This window comes from Ursus americanus, chromosome 11 (genome assembly GCF_024610735.1).
Source record: "Ursus americanus isolate L20-20 chromosome 11, mUrsAme1.1.p, whole genome shotgun sequence".
Lineage (NCBI taxonomy): Eukaryota > Metazoa > Chordata > Mammalia > Carnivora > Ursidae > Ursus > Ursus americanus.
In genome coordinates, this window is record NC_142137.1 from 10,156,899 (window position 1) to 10,172,818 (window position 15,920).

The 15,920-nt window shown below is 37.4% G+C and overlaps 1 protein-coding gene across 5 annotated transcripts in view; it reads right to left on the reverse strand.

The window, feature by feature from the left end:
* The window catches only part of MAP3K7 (mitogen-activated protein kinase kinase kinase 7), an 89,252-nt gene extending 73,795 nt beyond the window's left edge, over window positions 1-15,457 (reverse strand). For 4 of the 5 annotated variants that reach the window (XR_006781366.2, XR_006781364.2, XR_006781365.2 and 1 more), the window contains exons 1-2: window positions 15,074-15,457; window positions 1,196-1,306 (exon numbers count right to left, since the gene is read on the reverse strand). Coding sequence is in view for 2 of the 5 variants with exons in the window: in XM_045807053.2 (XP_045663009.1) it covers window positions 1,196-1,306; window positions 15,074-15,193 (231 nt within the window). In the remaining 3 variants the exon portion in view is untranslated. The remainder of the gene's footprint in view (window positions 1-1,195; window positions 1,307-15,073) is intronic. The other variant, XM_045807054.2, reaches the window with a different exon arrangement.
* Window positions 15,458-15,920: the final 463 nt, after the last annotated feature.

The window sequence follows — 15,920 nt, forward strand, 5'->3', positions numbered from 1 at the left end:
TAGTGACTGCCTCTTTATCACCCCAACATTTAGAGGTTGATTCTTTGATAAAACGAAGAGTCCCTGGATTGGGTGATACCAAACAAAACTAAGGGATAAACTCAAAGTAGTTGCCTCTGAGAAGCAGAAAAGTTGATGGGAGGATGGTCTGGGGATTAAAGTTTTTAAAATAAGACTATGTGGAGAACTATTTGATGATCTGAATTACCTGTACCTTAATAAAATTTTTTTTATCCAAGCTATTAATCTTTTTGACTCCTAGTTCCTAGCATTTAACACATACGCTTTTAGCTAGTTTTGTGGAAGTGCCAATGCACTTTTAGACCTTATCTAAACCATAAACAAAAATCACGAATAAGACAAGGATGAGACCATTCTTGGAGCGTACTACCAGACATCATCTTTTCTTCATGAGGACCCCAAACTATCAGCATCTCTCAATTCATTCAATTAATTACAAAAATCCACTTCATTGTTACCCAACTAAGTTTTCATTCTCCATATTATATATTAAAAATATCATAAAGTATACTTGCAAATTATAATTAAATACAATCAGATATAAATTCAGAAAGGTTTGTATGGTAAAGACCACTTATCCATTGGCCAATGAGAAAAAAAACCCCACTAATTTAAGGAACTACTGTGATCTAATACACAAAATAGTACAAAATTAATAAAGAATAAATCTGACAATATAAGTACTATTGATTACTGAATTCTCCATCATCGAATCTATGAGAACAGAGTTGTAGATTTTCATGGTAAATGAGAAAAAAAAATCAAATTTGAAATTATTTCCCTGTAAAATGATCTCATTTGAATTTCTAAAAATAGTCACAAATGAATGCATAAAATTTCCCTTCTTAATTTTAGATAATGGGAGAGAATACCATTTCTTCTCTATTTTAAAATTTAAATCCTATGCCTTGAAATTAATATGAATTACACGGCTGAGACTGTATTTTAATTCAGGGATGAATTCATTTATGTAGCTGAGTCTTTTCCCCCCAATTTTTAATCAGAATTAAGAGTGTGAATGAAAAATGTTTCTACAGCATTAGCTTTGGTTCAACCAAATTGTTGAGGTTCAAGTATACAGAGAAATGACAATTGGGAAACAACTTTTTCATAATATTAAATTCACAGAGTATCTTAGGTAAAGAATTACACATTAAAAAACATCTCGACTTACCTCTACAATAAAAGCTTTCCTCTCAGATTCACTTTCTATTTGTTTAATAGCAACATCTTTTGCTCTCCACTTAGCTTTGCAAACCACTCCAAAGGCTCCTCTTCCAACAACCTGAGTTAAAACAAAACAAAAAACAAACACCCATGAGAAGCAGAAATAAATAGATCCAGCCCAACATATAACACTGAAGCCGACTTGAAAGGCTTATTAAAAGATTTTAAAAAATCATCACTCTCTGGATTTGCCACTGAGCAAGTATAAAGTTTCATTAACGTGAGAAAATAATGAAATGAACTTATTTCTATCTTTGAACATTTATGATCTAGACATCTCTTCATTGTCAGGTAAAACCAAAACAACAAACAACAAAGACTCCTGGAGCAAGAAAACAAATTAAAACAAGCAAGATGAATGAGAGGATAGAAAGATGGTAACTGGGAAAATAGGTATAAAAAGCAAGAACATACAATCAACGTTTTAAGCTATCATATTCATGAAATTAAAAATAGCTTTTGAATAATTCAGTAGTGGTATGAAACGGAGGTGAAAGGATAAAAATACAGATGATAAAAACTGGCCACTGTGAAGCCAAACAAAACATGGTATCACCTATACAACAGAATACGTTCATCAAGAGAAAGAAATGAACGACTAATTGATACATGCTACAACATGGATGAAGCTCAAATGCACTATGCTAAGTGAAAGAAGCTAGACACAAGAAACCACATACCACGTATCACCTATCAATGATTCCATTGATATGAAACGTCCAGAAAAGGCAAATCCATAGAGACAGAAAATAGATCAGTGGTTGCTTGGAACCAACAGTGAAAACTGGGATTAACCGTAAATGGGCAGGGCAGAATGATTATTACCAAGGGGATGAAAATGTCTGAAAACTGATTCATGATGACAGTTGCATAACTTGGCAAATTTGTACGAATGATTAAACAGTTCAAATGGGTGAATTTTATGATATGTAAAATATCTCATTAAAGTTATTGCTGAAAGTTATAAAATAAAGATTGGCCATGTATTGTATTACTGTTGACAGCTAAGTGATGGGTACCTCATGGGTTCACTGCTCTCTCACGCTATGCCTTCTACTTTCACAAATGTTTGAAATTTGCCATAATATAAAATCAACAAAAGAATAGCTTTTGATCCTTGTAAAACAAAATCATTAGATTTTTTATCACTGTAAAGGATCTTAGTTAAGTGTCATCTACTCCATTTTTTCAGCTTCCAATGTACCTTGTGTCTATGCTTTTTCCTTAAGTGAAAAACCTACCTCTCTATACATCCCTCATTTATGATGTACTTTCTATGTAGTGCTTTACATACATTATCTCATTTATACAACCACAGGAGACTGGTACTAATGCTATTCTTATTTTATGGATAAGGCACCTAGTTTTAAGGAAATAAAATAACTTGCCCAAGACTGTATTAGTAAAGAGCAAGCACAGTTTGACGCCAGAGAGTTTAACATCAGAATGTTAAGGATCCTAATATATATATCTATATATATTAATAATATCTCTATTCTATGTCAGAAAAGTACCAGTTATTTTTCCTTGGAGGAGGAGTTTTCATTTTAGACAGATTTACAAGAAGAAATCCCTGGGCACAAAGCTCTTCTGTAACAAAGCTGGCTATAGCTAGGGTGGTCAACTACCAGGACAGTAGCCGTAAACTGGGATGTATGGCCACTCTGGCCACAGCTCAAATTCTATTTCATACATTACACAAAGCAGTATGGACATTTCTCATGTTAAATAATGTATAAAACTACCCAAATGGTTAACCATGTGCCATTTACTGAATGTTTACCATGTGCCAGGTACTATTCTATGCATTTTTCATGCCTCAAGACATTCTCCTCTATTTTATTTTTTGTCATCTCTAAGTGTTTAAGTTTTTAATTTTAATTCCAGAATAGTTAACATACAGTGTTGTATTAGTTTCAGGTATACAATATAGTAATTCAACAATTCTATATGTTATTCAGTGCTCATTATGATAAGTGTACTCTTTAATCCCCATCACCTATTTCATCCATCCCCTCCTTCCACCTCCCCGCTGGTAATCATCTGTTTGTTCTCTATAGTCAAGATTCTGTTTCTTGGTTTGTCTTTTTAGTTTTCCTTGGTTCCTTTGTATTGTTTCTTAAAATCCACATATAAGTGAAACCATATAGTATTTGTCTTTGACTGACTTATTTTGCTTGGCATAATACTCTCTGACTATATCCAGCTATATACACATTGTTGCAAATGGCAAGATTTCATTCTTTTTTATGGCTGAATAATATTCCTGTGTGTGTGTTTTGTGTGTGTGTGTGTGTGTGTGTGTGTGTATGTACACACACTACATCATCTTTATCCATTTGTCCGTCGATGGACACTTGGGCTACTTCCATATCTTGGCTATTGTAAATAATGCTGCAATAAACGTAGAGGGTGTGTGTATCCCTTTGAATTAGTGTTTTCATAGTTTTTGAGTAAATACCCAGTAGTGCAATTACTGGATCACAGGTTATTTTTAACTTTTTAAAGAACTGTCTTCCACAGTGGCCATACCGGTCTGCATTCCAACCAACAGCACAGGAGGGTTCGTTTTTCTCCACATCCTCACCAACACTTGCTGTTTCTTGTTGTTTTTGATATTAGCCACTCTGACAAATGTGAGGTGATATCTTATTTGAGTTTTGCATAGAATTTCTCTGATAATGAGTGATGTCGATCAGATTTTCATGTGTCTGTTTGGCCAGCTGTATGTCTTCTTTGGAGAAATGTCTGTTCGTGTCTTTGGCCCATTTTTTAATTGGGTTGTTTTTGGGTGTTGAGTTATATCTCTTGTAAGGGAAGAAACCAACATCAGTCATTTGCACTAGTCATCCAATTACTTTAACATGAATGGGTATTAGCTAAACCTTGCACCATCAGAGTAAGGAAAAGAGCACATCCAGGCTCTAAAACCCAACAGACTTGAGTTTGAATACAGGTTCTGTCCACCTATCAGCTATTAATGCTGGAGAGATTAACATCTCTGCGATTCTGTTTTCTCAAGAGTAAAAAGGGAGATGCTTACAGTGTCCTCAGTGATATCTATAGGGTTCATAAGAAAGCCAAAGCCATGCATTTTCTTAAATCCTACAAAAGAGTAAGTGCTTAGAGTTGGGTTCGAATCAGTGTAAGGAGTTATATTACTCATTTCTCTCACAATTAGCCATGATGAATAGCAAACAGGTCCTGAAACAAATTTCAACTTTATGGAAACATTAGTCTAAGAAAGTATGGAAGGAAACCAGACTATTGATATTACTATGAAATTATGATCATGAATTTAAAATATTCTTCAACCATGTATTTAAAAATACCTCAAAGCAACAGGTACTTAGTAGGTCTCCTCCTGTTTCATTTTCCTATTCTCAGGAATGTCCATGCAGGAATTCCAAACATTACATTTGTGGATCATTCACGTGTCACAAAACTGTTGGGTGTTATATGACTAGCTGTGATGCACAAGTGCCATCTAGTGCTGAGATAATGGCTGAGTCTGAGTTTTCTTTTTTTTTTTTTTTAAAGATTTTATTTATTTATTTGACAGAGATAGAGACAGCCAGAGAGAGAGGGAACACAAGCAGGGGGAGTGGGAGAGGAAGAAGCAGGCTCATTGCGGAGGAGCCTGATGTGGGGCTCGATCCCATAACGCCAGGATCACGCCCTGAGCCAAAGGCAGATGCTTAACCGCTGTGCCACCCAGGCGCCCCTGAGTCTGAGTTTTCAACTTAAAATCATGGTAACAAAATGTGGACAAATGAGGACGTGATAAACTTTCCTCCAGTTGCTTAAGAAAACAATTTTTTGGAACACTTTGAAATATAAAACAGGCATATTCATGTAAGATGAGAGCCCATGGCTTTAAGAAGCCTCCACTTGTGTTAGGTATGTAAGATACCTCACATATACAGTGAAACAAGATACAAAATGATAGTAAAGAAAGTATAAGATACCTAAGGTATACATAAACTGAAATGCACAATAAAAAAAAGATAATTGCTATGAATTCAAAGGAGTGACGTTAGAAGCACAGAATCAATGCTTAAAGAACTAAATTTCTGTGTATCGAATGATTCTGATCACCAATTCCAATGAAGGAGACTTTCTCCACACCACCAAGTAATGCTCAGATACCAGCTGAGTTATCTTATAATTCAATTCAATTCTGACACTATCTACTTGGACATAGCATCAGATCCTGCAGGTTAAGGACTCAGTTCTATAAGAATGCCCCTTCCTCCCACAACTACAGATGCCAGTCACAAGCCCAGGTATCACTTGTGCTTCTGACTAATGGCTACCCATTGGAGGTTCCAATGACTCCCTCCTTGGGTTCACTGAATTCGCTAGAGTGGCTCACAAAATTCAAACATTTTACTTACTAGATTACCAGCTTATTATAAAAGGATATAACTCAGGAACCGCCAGATGGAAGAGAACCATAGTGTAAGGTATGCGGAAAGGGTGCAGAGCTTCCATGAGCTCTCCTGGCAAGCCACTCTCCTAGCACCTCTATGTGTTCACCAACCTGGAAGTTTTCCAAACACTGTTCTTTTGGGTTTTTATAGAGGCTTCATTAGACAGGTATGACTGACTAAATCTTTGGTTACTGGCAAGTGATCTGACTTCCAGCCCCTCTCCCCTCCTCGGAGGTTGGGGGATGGGACTGAAAGTTCCAACCTTCTAATCACAAAGTAGGTTCTCCCAGCACCAGCCCCAATCCTTTGGTAGGGTTCAAAAGTAGCCTCATTAACATAACAACATGAGAGAGAGAGAGAGAAGTAAATGGACATTTTTATATCTCTCTTCACTTAGGAACATCTGAGAGTTTTGGGAGCTGTGAGCCAGAACTGTGAAAAAAGCCAAATATATATAAGAAATATACATTTGGCTATTCAGAATGCAATATCAAAAAACCTCCCATTTTTTCCAAAAGGCATAAATGTAGGGGACATTAAAAGTAACAAGAAAAAAAATAAAAAACTGACTTTGTGAGGTAGAGAAATAATTCAAGACAAAAAACAACAGTGTTAAAATATTTTTTTAAAAATACTTCACAGCTGAAGTGAGCCAAAGGTGAGTCTATGATGGTGGCTAAAGAAACACCCCATTCCCTTCAGATATAGGCTTAAGGATTCAGGATAGGTTTAGGGATTTGAGGGCAAAAAGGACTTTTCCCTCCCACTTCTCAAAGAGATTCCTAAAAGAGGGCAGCCTCATGCAGCTTAGCTAACAAGGGAAGCTACAGATGATTGAGAATGCAAGGGAGATAGACAAAGGGAGCCCCTACTCAGGTTCTCTCAGCCCAAGAGAACAAGGAAATGATATAAAAAACTCTTGCCAAGAGAAAAGTGAGGCAACTGAAAATTAAGAGTTTTCTGAACTGCTGAAAGGAGGCTGTTGTAGAGCAAATTGCTGGAACCTATATCACAGGCTGTGGGATGGTAGATAACTCAAATACAGGGATAACTCAAATACAGAGTTTAGCTGAGTTTTGGAGAACAATGAAAGCCAAAGGGGAAAGGCCTAGTCAGTAAACAAGAGAGAAATAAGTAAGTTCGCCTCTCAAAAGGGGTAAAGGTGAGGTTCATGCCAAGAGAATAATGAACTTCATTTGTTTACTCCTTACACCAGTAGTTTCTGAATGTCTACTATATTAAGCTACCATTTAGGATACCAGAGATACAGCAATAAATAAGATGAAGGCCCTGATCTACATGGAATGTGCTTTTAATTAAGGGGGGGGGGAGACAGTCAACAGACAAAAAGATGAATGAGAAAAACATCAGACTGCAAAAAAATGCCATGCAGAAAACAAAAAACGAGGATGATAGGACAGAGACTAGTGGAAACTTTGGGATGGACAGAAATGGCAAGGCCATTTGAGGGGGTTACTAACTTGATATCTGAATGAAAAAACAAATAATGTGAAAAAGAAAAAACAAATAATGTGAAGGCCCTAAGTGGGGGGAGGAATAACACCTCACACCCTATTCAACAATATCTGAACTCTATCTGTAGACTAGGTGGTATCGTAGACACACAAAATATAGAAAGCGAACAAAATAAACCATAATCCTTTTTCCTACTGCTTATATTCTTGTGGAGAGAGACAGAGAGGAAGCAAGATATACAAGAAAATACATATATTTTAGTAAATAACAAGTGTGCTAAGAAGAAAAATCTTGTGTGTACACACATGTATGCACTACCTCTCACCACCACCAATTTTAAAAACGGGGTAGTCCTGTAAAGCTGCACTGAGAAAGGTGACATTTTAGTGATGACCTAGAGAAATACCTGGAGGGTTTGGTGTGGGCGGTGCACAGTGGGAGAAGGGAACAGTGATACAAGATAAGTCTGGAGAGACAGGCAGAGTCTGCATCCTGAATGGCTCTCTGCATCACAAAAAGGAGTTTGGATTTCAGTGTAAGTGAAATGGGAAGCAACAGGAGGAATATAAGAAGGAAAGATGTGATACGATTTTATATTAAAAAAATCACTCTAGCTCTTACATGGAAAATGGATTGTAGGGAAGCTAGAAAACAGAGAGAGACCAGATAGGAGCCTATTACAGCAGCTCAAGCAAGAGAGAATAGCTGTCAGGACAAAGTTGATGGTAGTGCAGAAAAATGGGCAGATCTGGGATACATTTTATAGGGAGGGTTAAATGAGCTTGTAGAGCACCTGGGTGGCTCAGTTGGTTAACTGTCTGCCTTCGGCTCAGGTCATGATCTCAGGGTCCTGGGATCAACCCTGCATCAGGCTCCTTGCTCAGTGGGGAGTTTGCTTCTTCCTCTCCCTCCACTCCTCCTTCCCTGCTTGAGATTCTTTTTCTCTGTCTCAAATTAAAAAGAAAAAAAAGGGGGCTTGCTGATGGTCTGTATGCAGACAGGATGGGTGGAGAGGAAGAGATGAATCAAGGATAATGTCTAGATTAGACAACAGTTTAATGAAGGAAAACAAAGAATGGAGCAAGCAGATTTTTTTTTTTTAAGTAACACATTTAGCAACTAAATAACAGCATTTAGTTGGTTATTTCTAGTCAATCAACTGGGTGAGATTACCAAAAAATAGTATCTAAATACTGGGGCCCGGGAACTGAGTTCTGGAGAACCTCAACATCTAGAACACAGAGGAGAAAGAACCAGCAAAAACTGGGAAGGAACAGTCAACAATGCAGCAGGCAAACCAGAAGAGTGTCAAGAGAAGCCAAGGGAAGACTTCCAAAAAGAAAGCAAATTCAAGAACAGCAAAAGCATTAATTCAATGGCTCTCAAAGTGTGGTCTCTGGATCAAAAGCATCAGCATCACCTGGATATTTGCGAGAAATATAAATTCTCAGGTTCCAACCCAGAAGTACAGAGTCTGAGGGTTGGCTCTAGCAATCTGTGTTTTAATAAGCTCTTCAGGTGATTCTGGTTTGGGAATGACAACATTAGGCTATATTAAAAACATAATTAACAATGAAATAAGATACTCTGGTGGAAGCCACCCCATAGACGAGGGAGTCCTCTTCTGCAGTTGATATTATTTATGAAAGTTTTCCAGAGCACTAAGAGGCCATCTTGGGCAGGAAGAAGAAAGGAAAAGGGGAATTCTTGTGAGCAACACAATGTTTTTCTTCACACATAGTAGGTCAGTAGAAATGAATGGCATAGATGGCAAATTGAGACACATGGGCAACTGAGGTAAACAATGAAAAACCTGATATTCAAACTAAAACACAAGGAAAGGAAGTCACTTTTTACTTACTACCAAATTTCTAATTCAAGTTGACAAATCAAATATGCTCTTTGGATTGCATTCGTATCAGAATACAATAAGTTTATTTGACACATCATTAACAATTATTTTGAATGATTGCTTTCCCCAAAGATCAATTTTTAGCAAGGGTGTAAAAAAGAGAAAACACATCCAAATTATAAGTATCTCCCCCATCACACACACCCATACAAAATGGCAAACCCATAAATAAATATTAGATATTTTTCACAATCCCTCATCTGTAAAAATAGAAGAACAGAGGAATGCAAAGAGGACTTTGGTTTTAAAAGGGAAGTTAATTTAGAAATATTTCCTACTAAATTTATGAATGTTTTCTAAATTAAAATGTCATTAAATTAATTCTCTTATGATATGCATCTTTCCCCCTGTGGTGTAGTCCTCTTGGTTTTGGGTACACAACTTTAGTTTCATATAGTAAAGCAAATCTAAATGTAATTTTTATATAAAAAATAGAACAGAAAAATATGAGACGGTGTGACTATTTCCATGCAATTAATATTAAAAAACACAAATATCAAAATCAGAATTAATTCCATGTGTGTGTTTAAAGAAAGCAACTCCTTGAAAAACTCATTTCTTTAGGATGGAAGACTATTCCTCCATCCGAGTCATGTTATTAAAAACAAATGAACAGGGGCGCCTGGGTGGCTCAGTCGTTAAGCATCTGCCTTTGGCTCAGGGTGTGATCCTGGCGTTCCAGGATCAAGCCCCGCATCAGGCTCCTCAGCTGGGAGCCTGCTTCTTCCTCTCCCACTCCCCCTGCTTGTGTTCCCTCTCTCGCTGGCTGTCTCTCTCTCAAATAAATAAAATAAAATCTTTAAAAAATAAATAAATAAAAACAAATGAACAAAAAACCCACCTAAACTATACTAAACGGAAAAGGATGCCTGTATACTCTTAATTTACTATGAAATAATTCTTCTTAATTGTCCCTAATTCACGTTATTTTTAGTTCAGTGACTATAGTTGTCACTTTGATTTGGCCCTGCTCTGTGGACTATGTGAATGGACCCTGGCTATGCTGCCACTTCTCTGGCTAGAAATATGGAACATGACAGAACAAGCATAGATCTTACATTTATTCGTTAGAACTTAGAGCCTCCAACTATTTCAGAACTTAGAGCTTCAATATCTATTAATAAACTGTGGCAGAGTAGAACTGCCATCTGCTGACAAGACAGGCTTGATAACATAAAAGTAAAGCTTTGATTATTCAAACTTACTTTTGAATTTTCACTCAGTCTTTTAAAACCTGCCATAGACATATAACCCAGTTAGTAGGCCTTTCTTTCAAATAATATGCCCATGTCATCTTTTAAGCCACACACACACATTATAAAAGTTATCGTGTGCCTATCTCTTCACTGTGATAACAATTTCAGATTTCTAATGACACCAATGATCATTAAGTTTCATATGGAAGAGTTTATTAATAATTCTGGATATCCACAATTAAATACTGACTAACAAATCTGTAGGTTTTTTCAGGCCACTATAAACAAGGTTTTTCTCCATTGCCCATATACCTCTAGAACTACAAAATATACATCACTGCCAAAGTTTTTTCTATATTTCCCTTTAAAACAAAACCTTTGAGTCCCTATAATGAAGCTTAAGAACATATAAATACTGTAGTGATTATATGTGCCTTGCTCATATTATACTTGAGGTCAACACTGTAGGTCTCCCTTTTAAAATGCAGACATGCCAAATAGGGTCTTTTTAGGATTTTAGTAAAAGCCCACCAATACATGGCTTACTTATAGCATTTGACCCTTTACAGAATTTTTAAAAACCCTGCTAAACAAACATATTTGCTAGGTATAATGGAGTATAACGGAATCGACATTTGGATAGAGAATCAGTTTTCATTTCTAGTGTAAATGCTGCCTTAGCCAAATCACAAACTTACTGCAACCTCTGGTTTTATCACATGCAATATAAAAGAACTGGATGAGCACTAAATCCTCACGATTATGTTGTGATAACTTCAACTACTCATTCAACAAATATTTATAGAAAAACTAGGTGTTACACATTGGTGTAAGGCACCTTATATTTTGCTGGGGGATACACAATTTTGCTTACTGGTTAAGTGCCACAAAGGATGATAGAACTGATGAAGATCTAGGTTACTCAGGGAAAGTTTACCTAATGAATAAACATTTGAGGTAGGACTTGGTGAGAGGAGCCAGCCCGTGAAGTTCTTGGGGGAAGAGAATTCTAGGCAGAGGAACTGCAAAGACAATTCACCTCTGTGCCTTTCCCAATCTATGTGCTTACTCTATTCAAAATCTGGTTCTAAACTATTTTCCATTCAATGAAGTCTTCTGTGATTAACCCTACTTTCTTTTCTTTTCTTTTTTTTAAAGGTACTGCTGCCTGAATGCTTTCTAGAACGAGTGAATTCAAAGTCTTCATGGAGTGGACCTGGACACCAGTACCTTTTTTTTTTTTTTTAAGATTTTATTTATTTATCTGACAGAGAGAGACAGCCAGTGAGAGAGGGAACACAAGCAGGGGGAGTGGGAGAGGAAGAAGCAGGCTCATAGCAGAGGAGCCTGATGTGGGGCTCGATCCCGGAACGCTGGAATCATGCCCTGAGCTGAAGGCAGACACTTAACCACTTAGCCACCCAGGTGCCCCTAACCCCACTTTCAAATTACGGCTCCAGTGCTCAGTTTACACTATAGCCACAATTTTAAATTCACGGTTCTGAAAATGTTAATTATTAACTGTTCTGTATTTATTCTAGTCTCACAATAAGTCAAAAATTTCAAGGAGAGAATCCTAGCATTCTTCTGTTCATCTTCCACAGTACCTTAGCTGTACTGTACACAGAAGAGAATGTTCATTAAATGTTTATGACCAACCACTGTAAAGAAAATCAGTATTTTGTTTCTCTCTTCTCTCTTCAGAATAAGATTTGGTCAGAGTGCTTCACAAAGAACTAAAGCAACACTGTAAATCTAGTAAAAGAGCAAGTGACTCATGAGTGAGAAATCTCAAATTCAATTCCCAGCTCTACCATTTACTTAGAAACGAGGCTTCTAGTAAATCAAACTCTATGACCATTTGTCAATATCCTTAAAATGGGGGTATGTGTCCTGTCTCACCAGGGTTGGTTAGTCACCAACTACATTCCATAAGAGATCATGTAAAGCCTACTGTGGAAACAAAGCAAAAATACTGGAAATAATAAATGTGTTTTCATTTTAGAACTGGAAGACATCTTATATGATCATGTTTAATCCTTCATTTCACATGATAAGTCAGAGACCAATAAAAATTAGATTACCTGCTCAAGGCTATTAAAATATGGTAGAATCAGTATGGCATTCAATTTTTTTAAAATACCCAGCCCAGTACACTTTTTATCACACCACACTGCCTTTATCACTTTTTGCAACCTAGTCTTCAATGTACATACCTCACAATTTACTCTAACATTCTCTTCATTCAGATCCAGAACGGTAAAAACTAGGTGGCTTAAAAAAAAAAAAAAGTACCTACATAGATTTCTGAGGCAGAGACCTCACATAATTTGATATCAGAACTGAATTTAGGAAGTGCCGCCCTGCTATTACGGAGTCAAAAGATTAGGAATGTGAGGATTACAATCAGCTGATGCCTTAAAAATATGCATCTACTAAATGACTGCATACTTGGCCTGTGGTTAGAGTATTTTTCTTACACAATTTCTAACTGAGTCAATACATGCTGCTTCAATTACATTGTTATTTAAAAAATACAAAATATAATTTTATTTATAGACAACGTATTTGTACTATATGAAAACCTAAAAGCAATGTAAAATACTTTTTGTTTCTGGTCATCTTTCTTTGTTCTCTTATTTTTGATTTTAATCTAGAAGCAAAATCTAAGTTGAGAAATAGTTATTAACTGAATGCCTATAGTACACTCTGGATTATATAACACTGTTTTAATGTGTGGAAATGAAAGAATTGGGAATTATGTAATGGTTTCAACATCAGAAAGGTCCAAATTCAATCTTTAAAGTGAAAATAAACTGGGTGCTAGAAAATGAAACCTAAACTAGAGAACCAGCTAATGTAAGAAATTTTCATCAGGAAACAAAAATTTAATCCTCAGAAATGTCCTAAGTATACTAACGAAAGGCTGAAACACTATCTAAACTGAAAGAAAAATCTTCAGAAATGTAAAACTTCATCAGAAGTTAAATGGCTTTCTGGGAAGAGCAGTAAAATGATGAACGTCTTCTCAGTAACTTCCATCCTTCCAAGAAGCAATAATGTAAAATGCTTTAGAAAGTAGTGTGAGAAAATGAAAATGACGGTTGTAAGAATCAAATGATATAAGTCTGTGAAAGCATTTGGTAGACCATGAAGTACAAGTTATTATTATATAACAATTTGTAGTCTACAAGTACAGCAGTTTGCCACAGAGTAGACATAAATGCTTATTTAAAAACTTCAATTCTTTTATACTGACTCATTGAATTTTTATTCTTAAAAAAGAAAGTTAGCCATGAAAGCGGATCAACTATCCACTTCTGAAAAAGGAATTTATCATAGCCTCAATAGAAAACACCCCTCCCCCATAAACACAAATAAATTCCCTCCTCTTTTCAAAATATGGGTCCTTCTTTTAGCCACGTGACCTTAAAGAGGGTCACTATTCCTCTCTGTTTCCTAATAGTATCAAGTACCATGTTGGGCGTTTTTATTTTATTGCCTAATAGGAAGTATACAGATAAAATTAAATAGAAATTATTATCCCTGTTTTATCACTGGGGGTTAAAGCTATAATGCTCAAAGGAATTAGTTAGGAAACTTGCTTCAAATCACAGAGCTAATAAGTAGTACACCTGATATATTGAACCCTCTAACTCCAAAGGCCTTGTTTATGCTACCTTGTAAAATGAGGCTGTTCTCAATGATTACTTTATGCCATAAAATATGATTAAGGAATCCATTTTTCTTCCAAAACATGCAGAGAAAAATTATTTGTTGAATGATAATTATCTCACTACTTTAGCCTGCCACTGCCTACAAATAATTTTGGATTTTTAAAGTAGAGATAACCTGCTGAAAATCTAACACAGGACACACAGTGTTCTTTATGGCATATATACTGCATTTAGTATTTAGTAAATTTTAAAAATGAAGAATGGTAATTGATAGATACTATTTTCAGCCAAAGCTTTAACACTTTTTAAAGTGTATCTTTAAAATATATAGTTTTTACTTTTCTAAATTTTGTGGTCCTTAGAACAAATCTACTCTGTATATTTGAAAACAGTATATTAAAAGCACATTACTACCTTTCTCTAAAATAACTTATTACAGAACAAAGAATGGATTTGGGCTAACAGCGATTTCTGGTTTGGTGTTATATTGTGGTTGTCACCGAAATCATTAATTATCTCTTCGGAATATGCTACCTTGAAACATTTTTTCATCGTAGTCTACATTACTAATGGTAAAATTTATCCAATTAGTCCAACTGAAGGCAGACATTTAATATTATGACTACTCTATCGAACCGGCAAAACTGAGAACCATTCGGTAGCCGGGGAAACACTTTATTTAGACATGATGATATATTTACTTATCAAGCATTTATTGAACACACATTACGTACCAGGCACAGAGCTGTAAGTCGAACATAATACAATCGTTGGCCCTTAAGAACACCAAGTCTCAGTGAACTGAAAATCCAAAACGGCCATGGTCTTTGATGAATTCACTACATACATACATACACACATAGATGCATATATACGTATTCGGTCATCTCAAACAGCAGGATGAGGTGACCGAACTCCAGGCACCAGACCAAACCCAAGAGTGCCGAAGGGAGGAAAAAGCAAGCTTCCCCCGAGCATTTGAAGGCAAACTTCCCTCTATACCTAGCCTGTGTGAGGACTCTCGGGTGGACCCGACAGGGCCCAGAGAATCAGAGGGGTCGGGGGAGGCACCTTAAGTGTCGGAACCACGCAAAGGCCGGTTCCGGTGCCCCGGTGCCGGGCCTCACTCACCTCTTCTACCTCGATCTCCTTGTAGTCGATCTCTTCAAAGTTGAGGACTTGGGAGGGGGCTTCGATCATCTCACCGGCCGAAGACGAGGAAGAGGAGGAAGCGGCGGAGGCTGTAGACATGATCCCTCGCGGAGCCCGGGGGGCCCGGGGAGCCTGCCACCCGGACACTCCGGGGGAGACCCACGCCCACCCGCCTCCGGACCGACCTTCAGACTGAAGCCACGGCTATCTGTTGCGGGGACAGGGACAGCGGCAAGAGCCGAGTCCCGGCTCCGCAGCGCTTTCCGCCGCCGGGCCCCGCCCACTGAACTTCCGGTTCCGGCCTGAAATCGGAAATAGGAGGAGGGCTGCGAGTTCAAGAAAGGGGAGGGGAGAATTTTGTGACTGAGACTGAGAAAGGAAGGACAGATTGGGGGTGGGGTGAGGGAGAGTGAGTGGCGAGCTAGGAGCTGTAGAACAAATTTCGCGAGATCTTTATTAAAGGGCCTCAGCATCGGGTGATACCGCGAGAGCTGATGCGCTGACGTAATTAAAATGCGCGAACGGAAGTGGCGCGGAGTACGGCGGAATATTAATACGGTTGGTCGGTCAGAGACTAGCGGGAAAGATAAAAACTAAGGTTTCAACTCCGCTTAGTAAACTGTTTAATGGCTTCGCGCCCTTTTTTTGTCAGAGACCTGCGGACGGTTGGGCTAATGTTGGACTAAGTTTTTGTGACGAAGCTTTTCAGTTTCACCTCTAAGCTAAACTGAACTATTTCTTTAAGAAGCCTTGGGAAATGTGTTTCCCTCAATGCGGTGCATGGAAGGAAGCGGTTGCTACTGTTACTTTGAGCCAGTCCCTGATG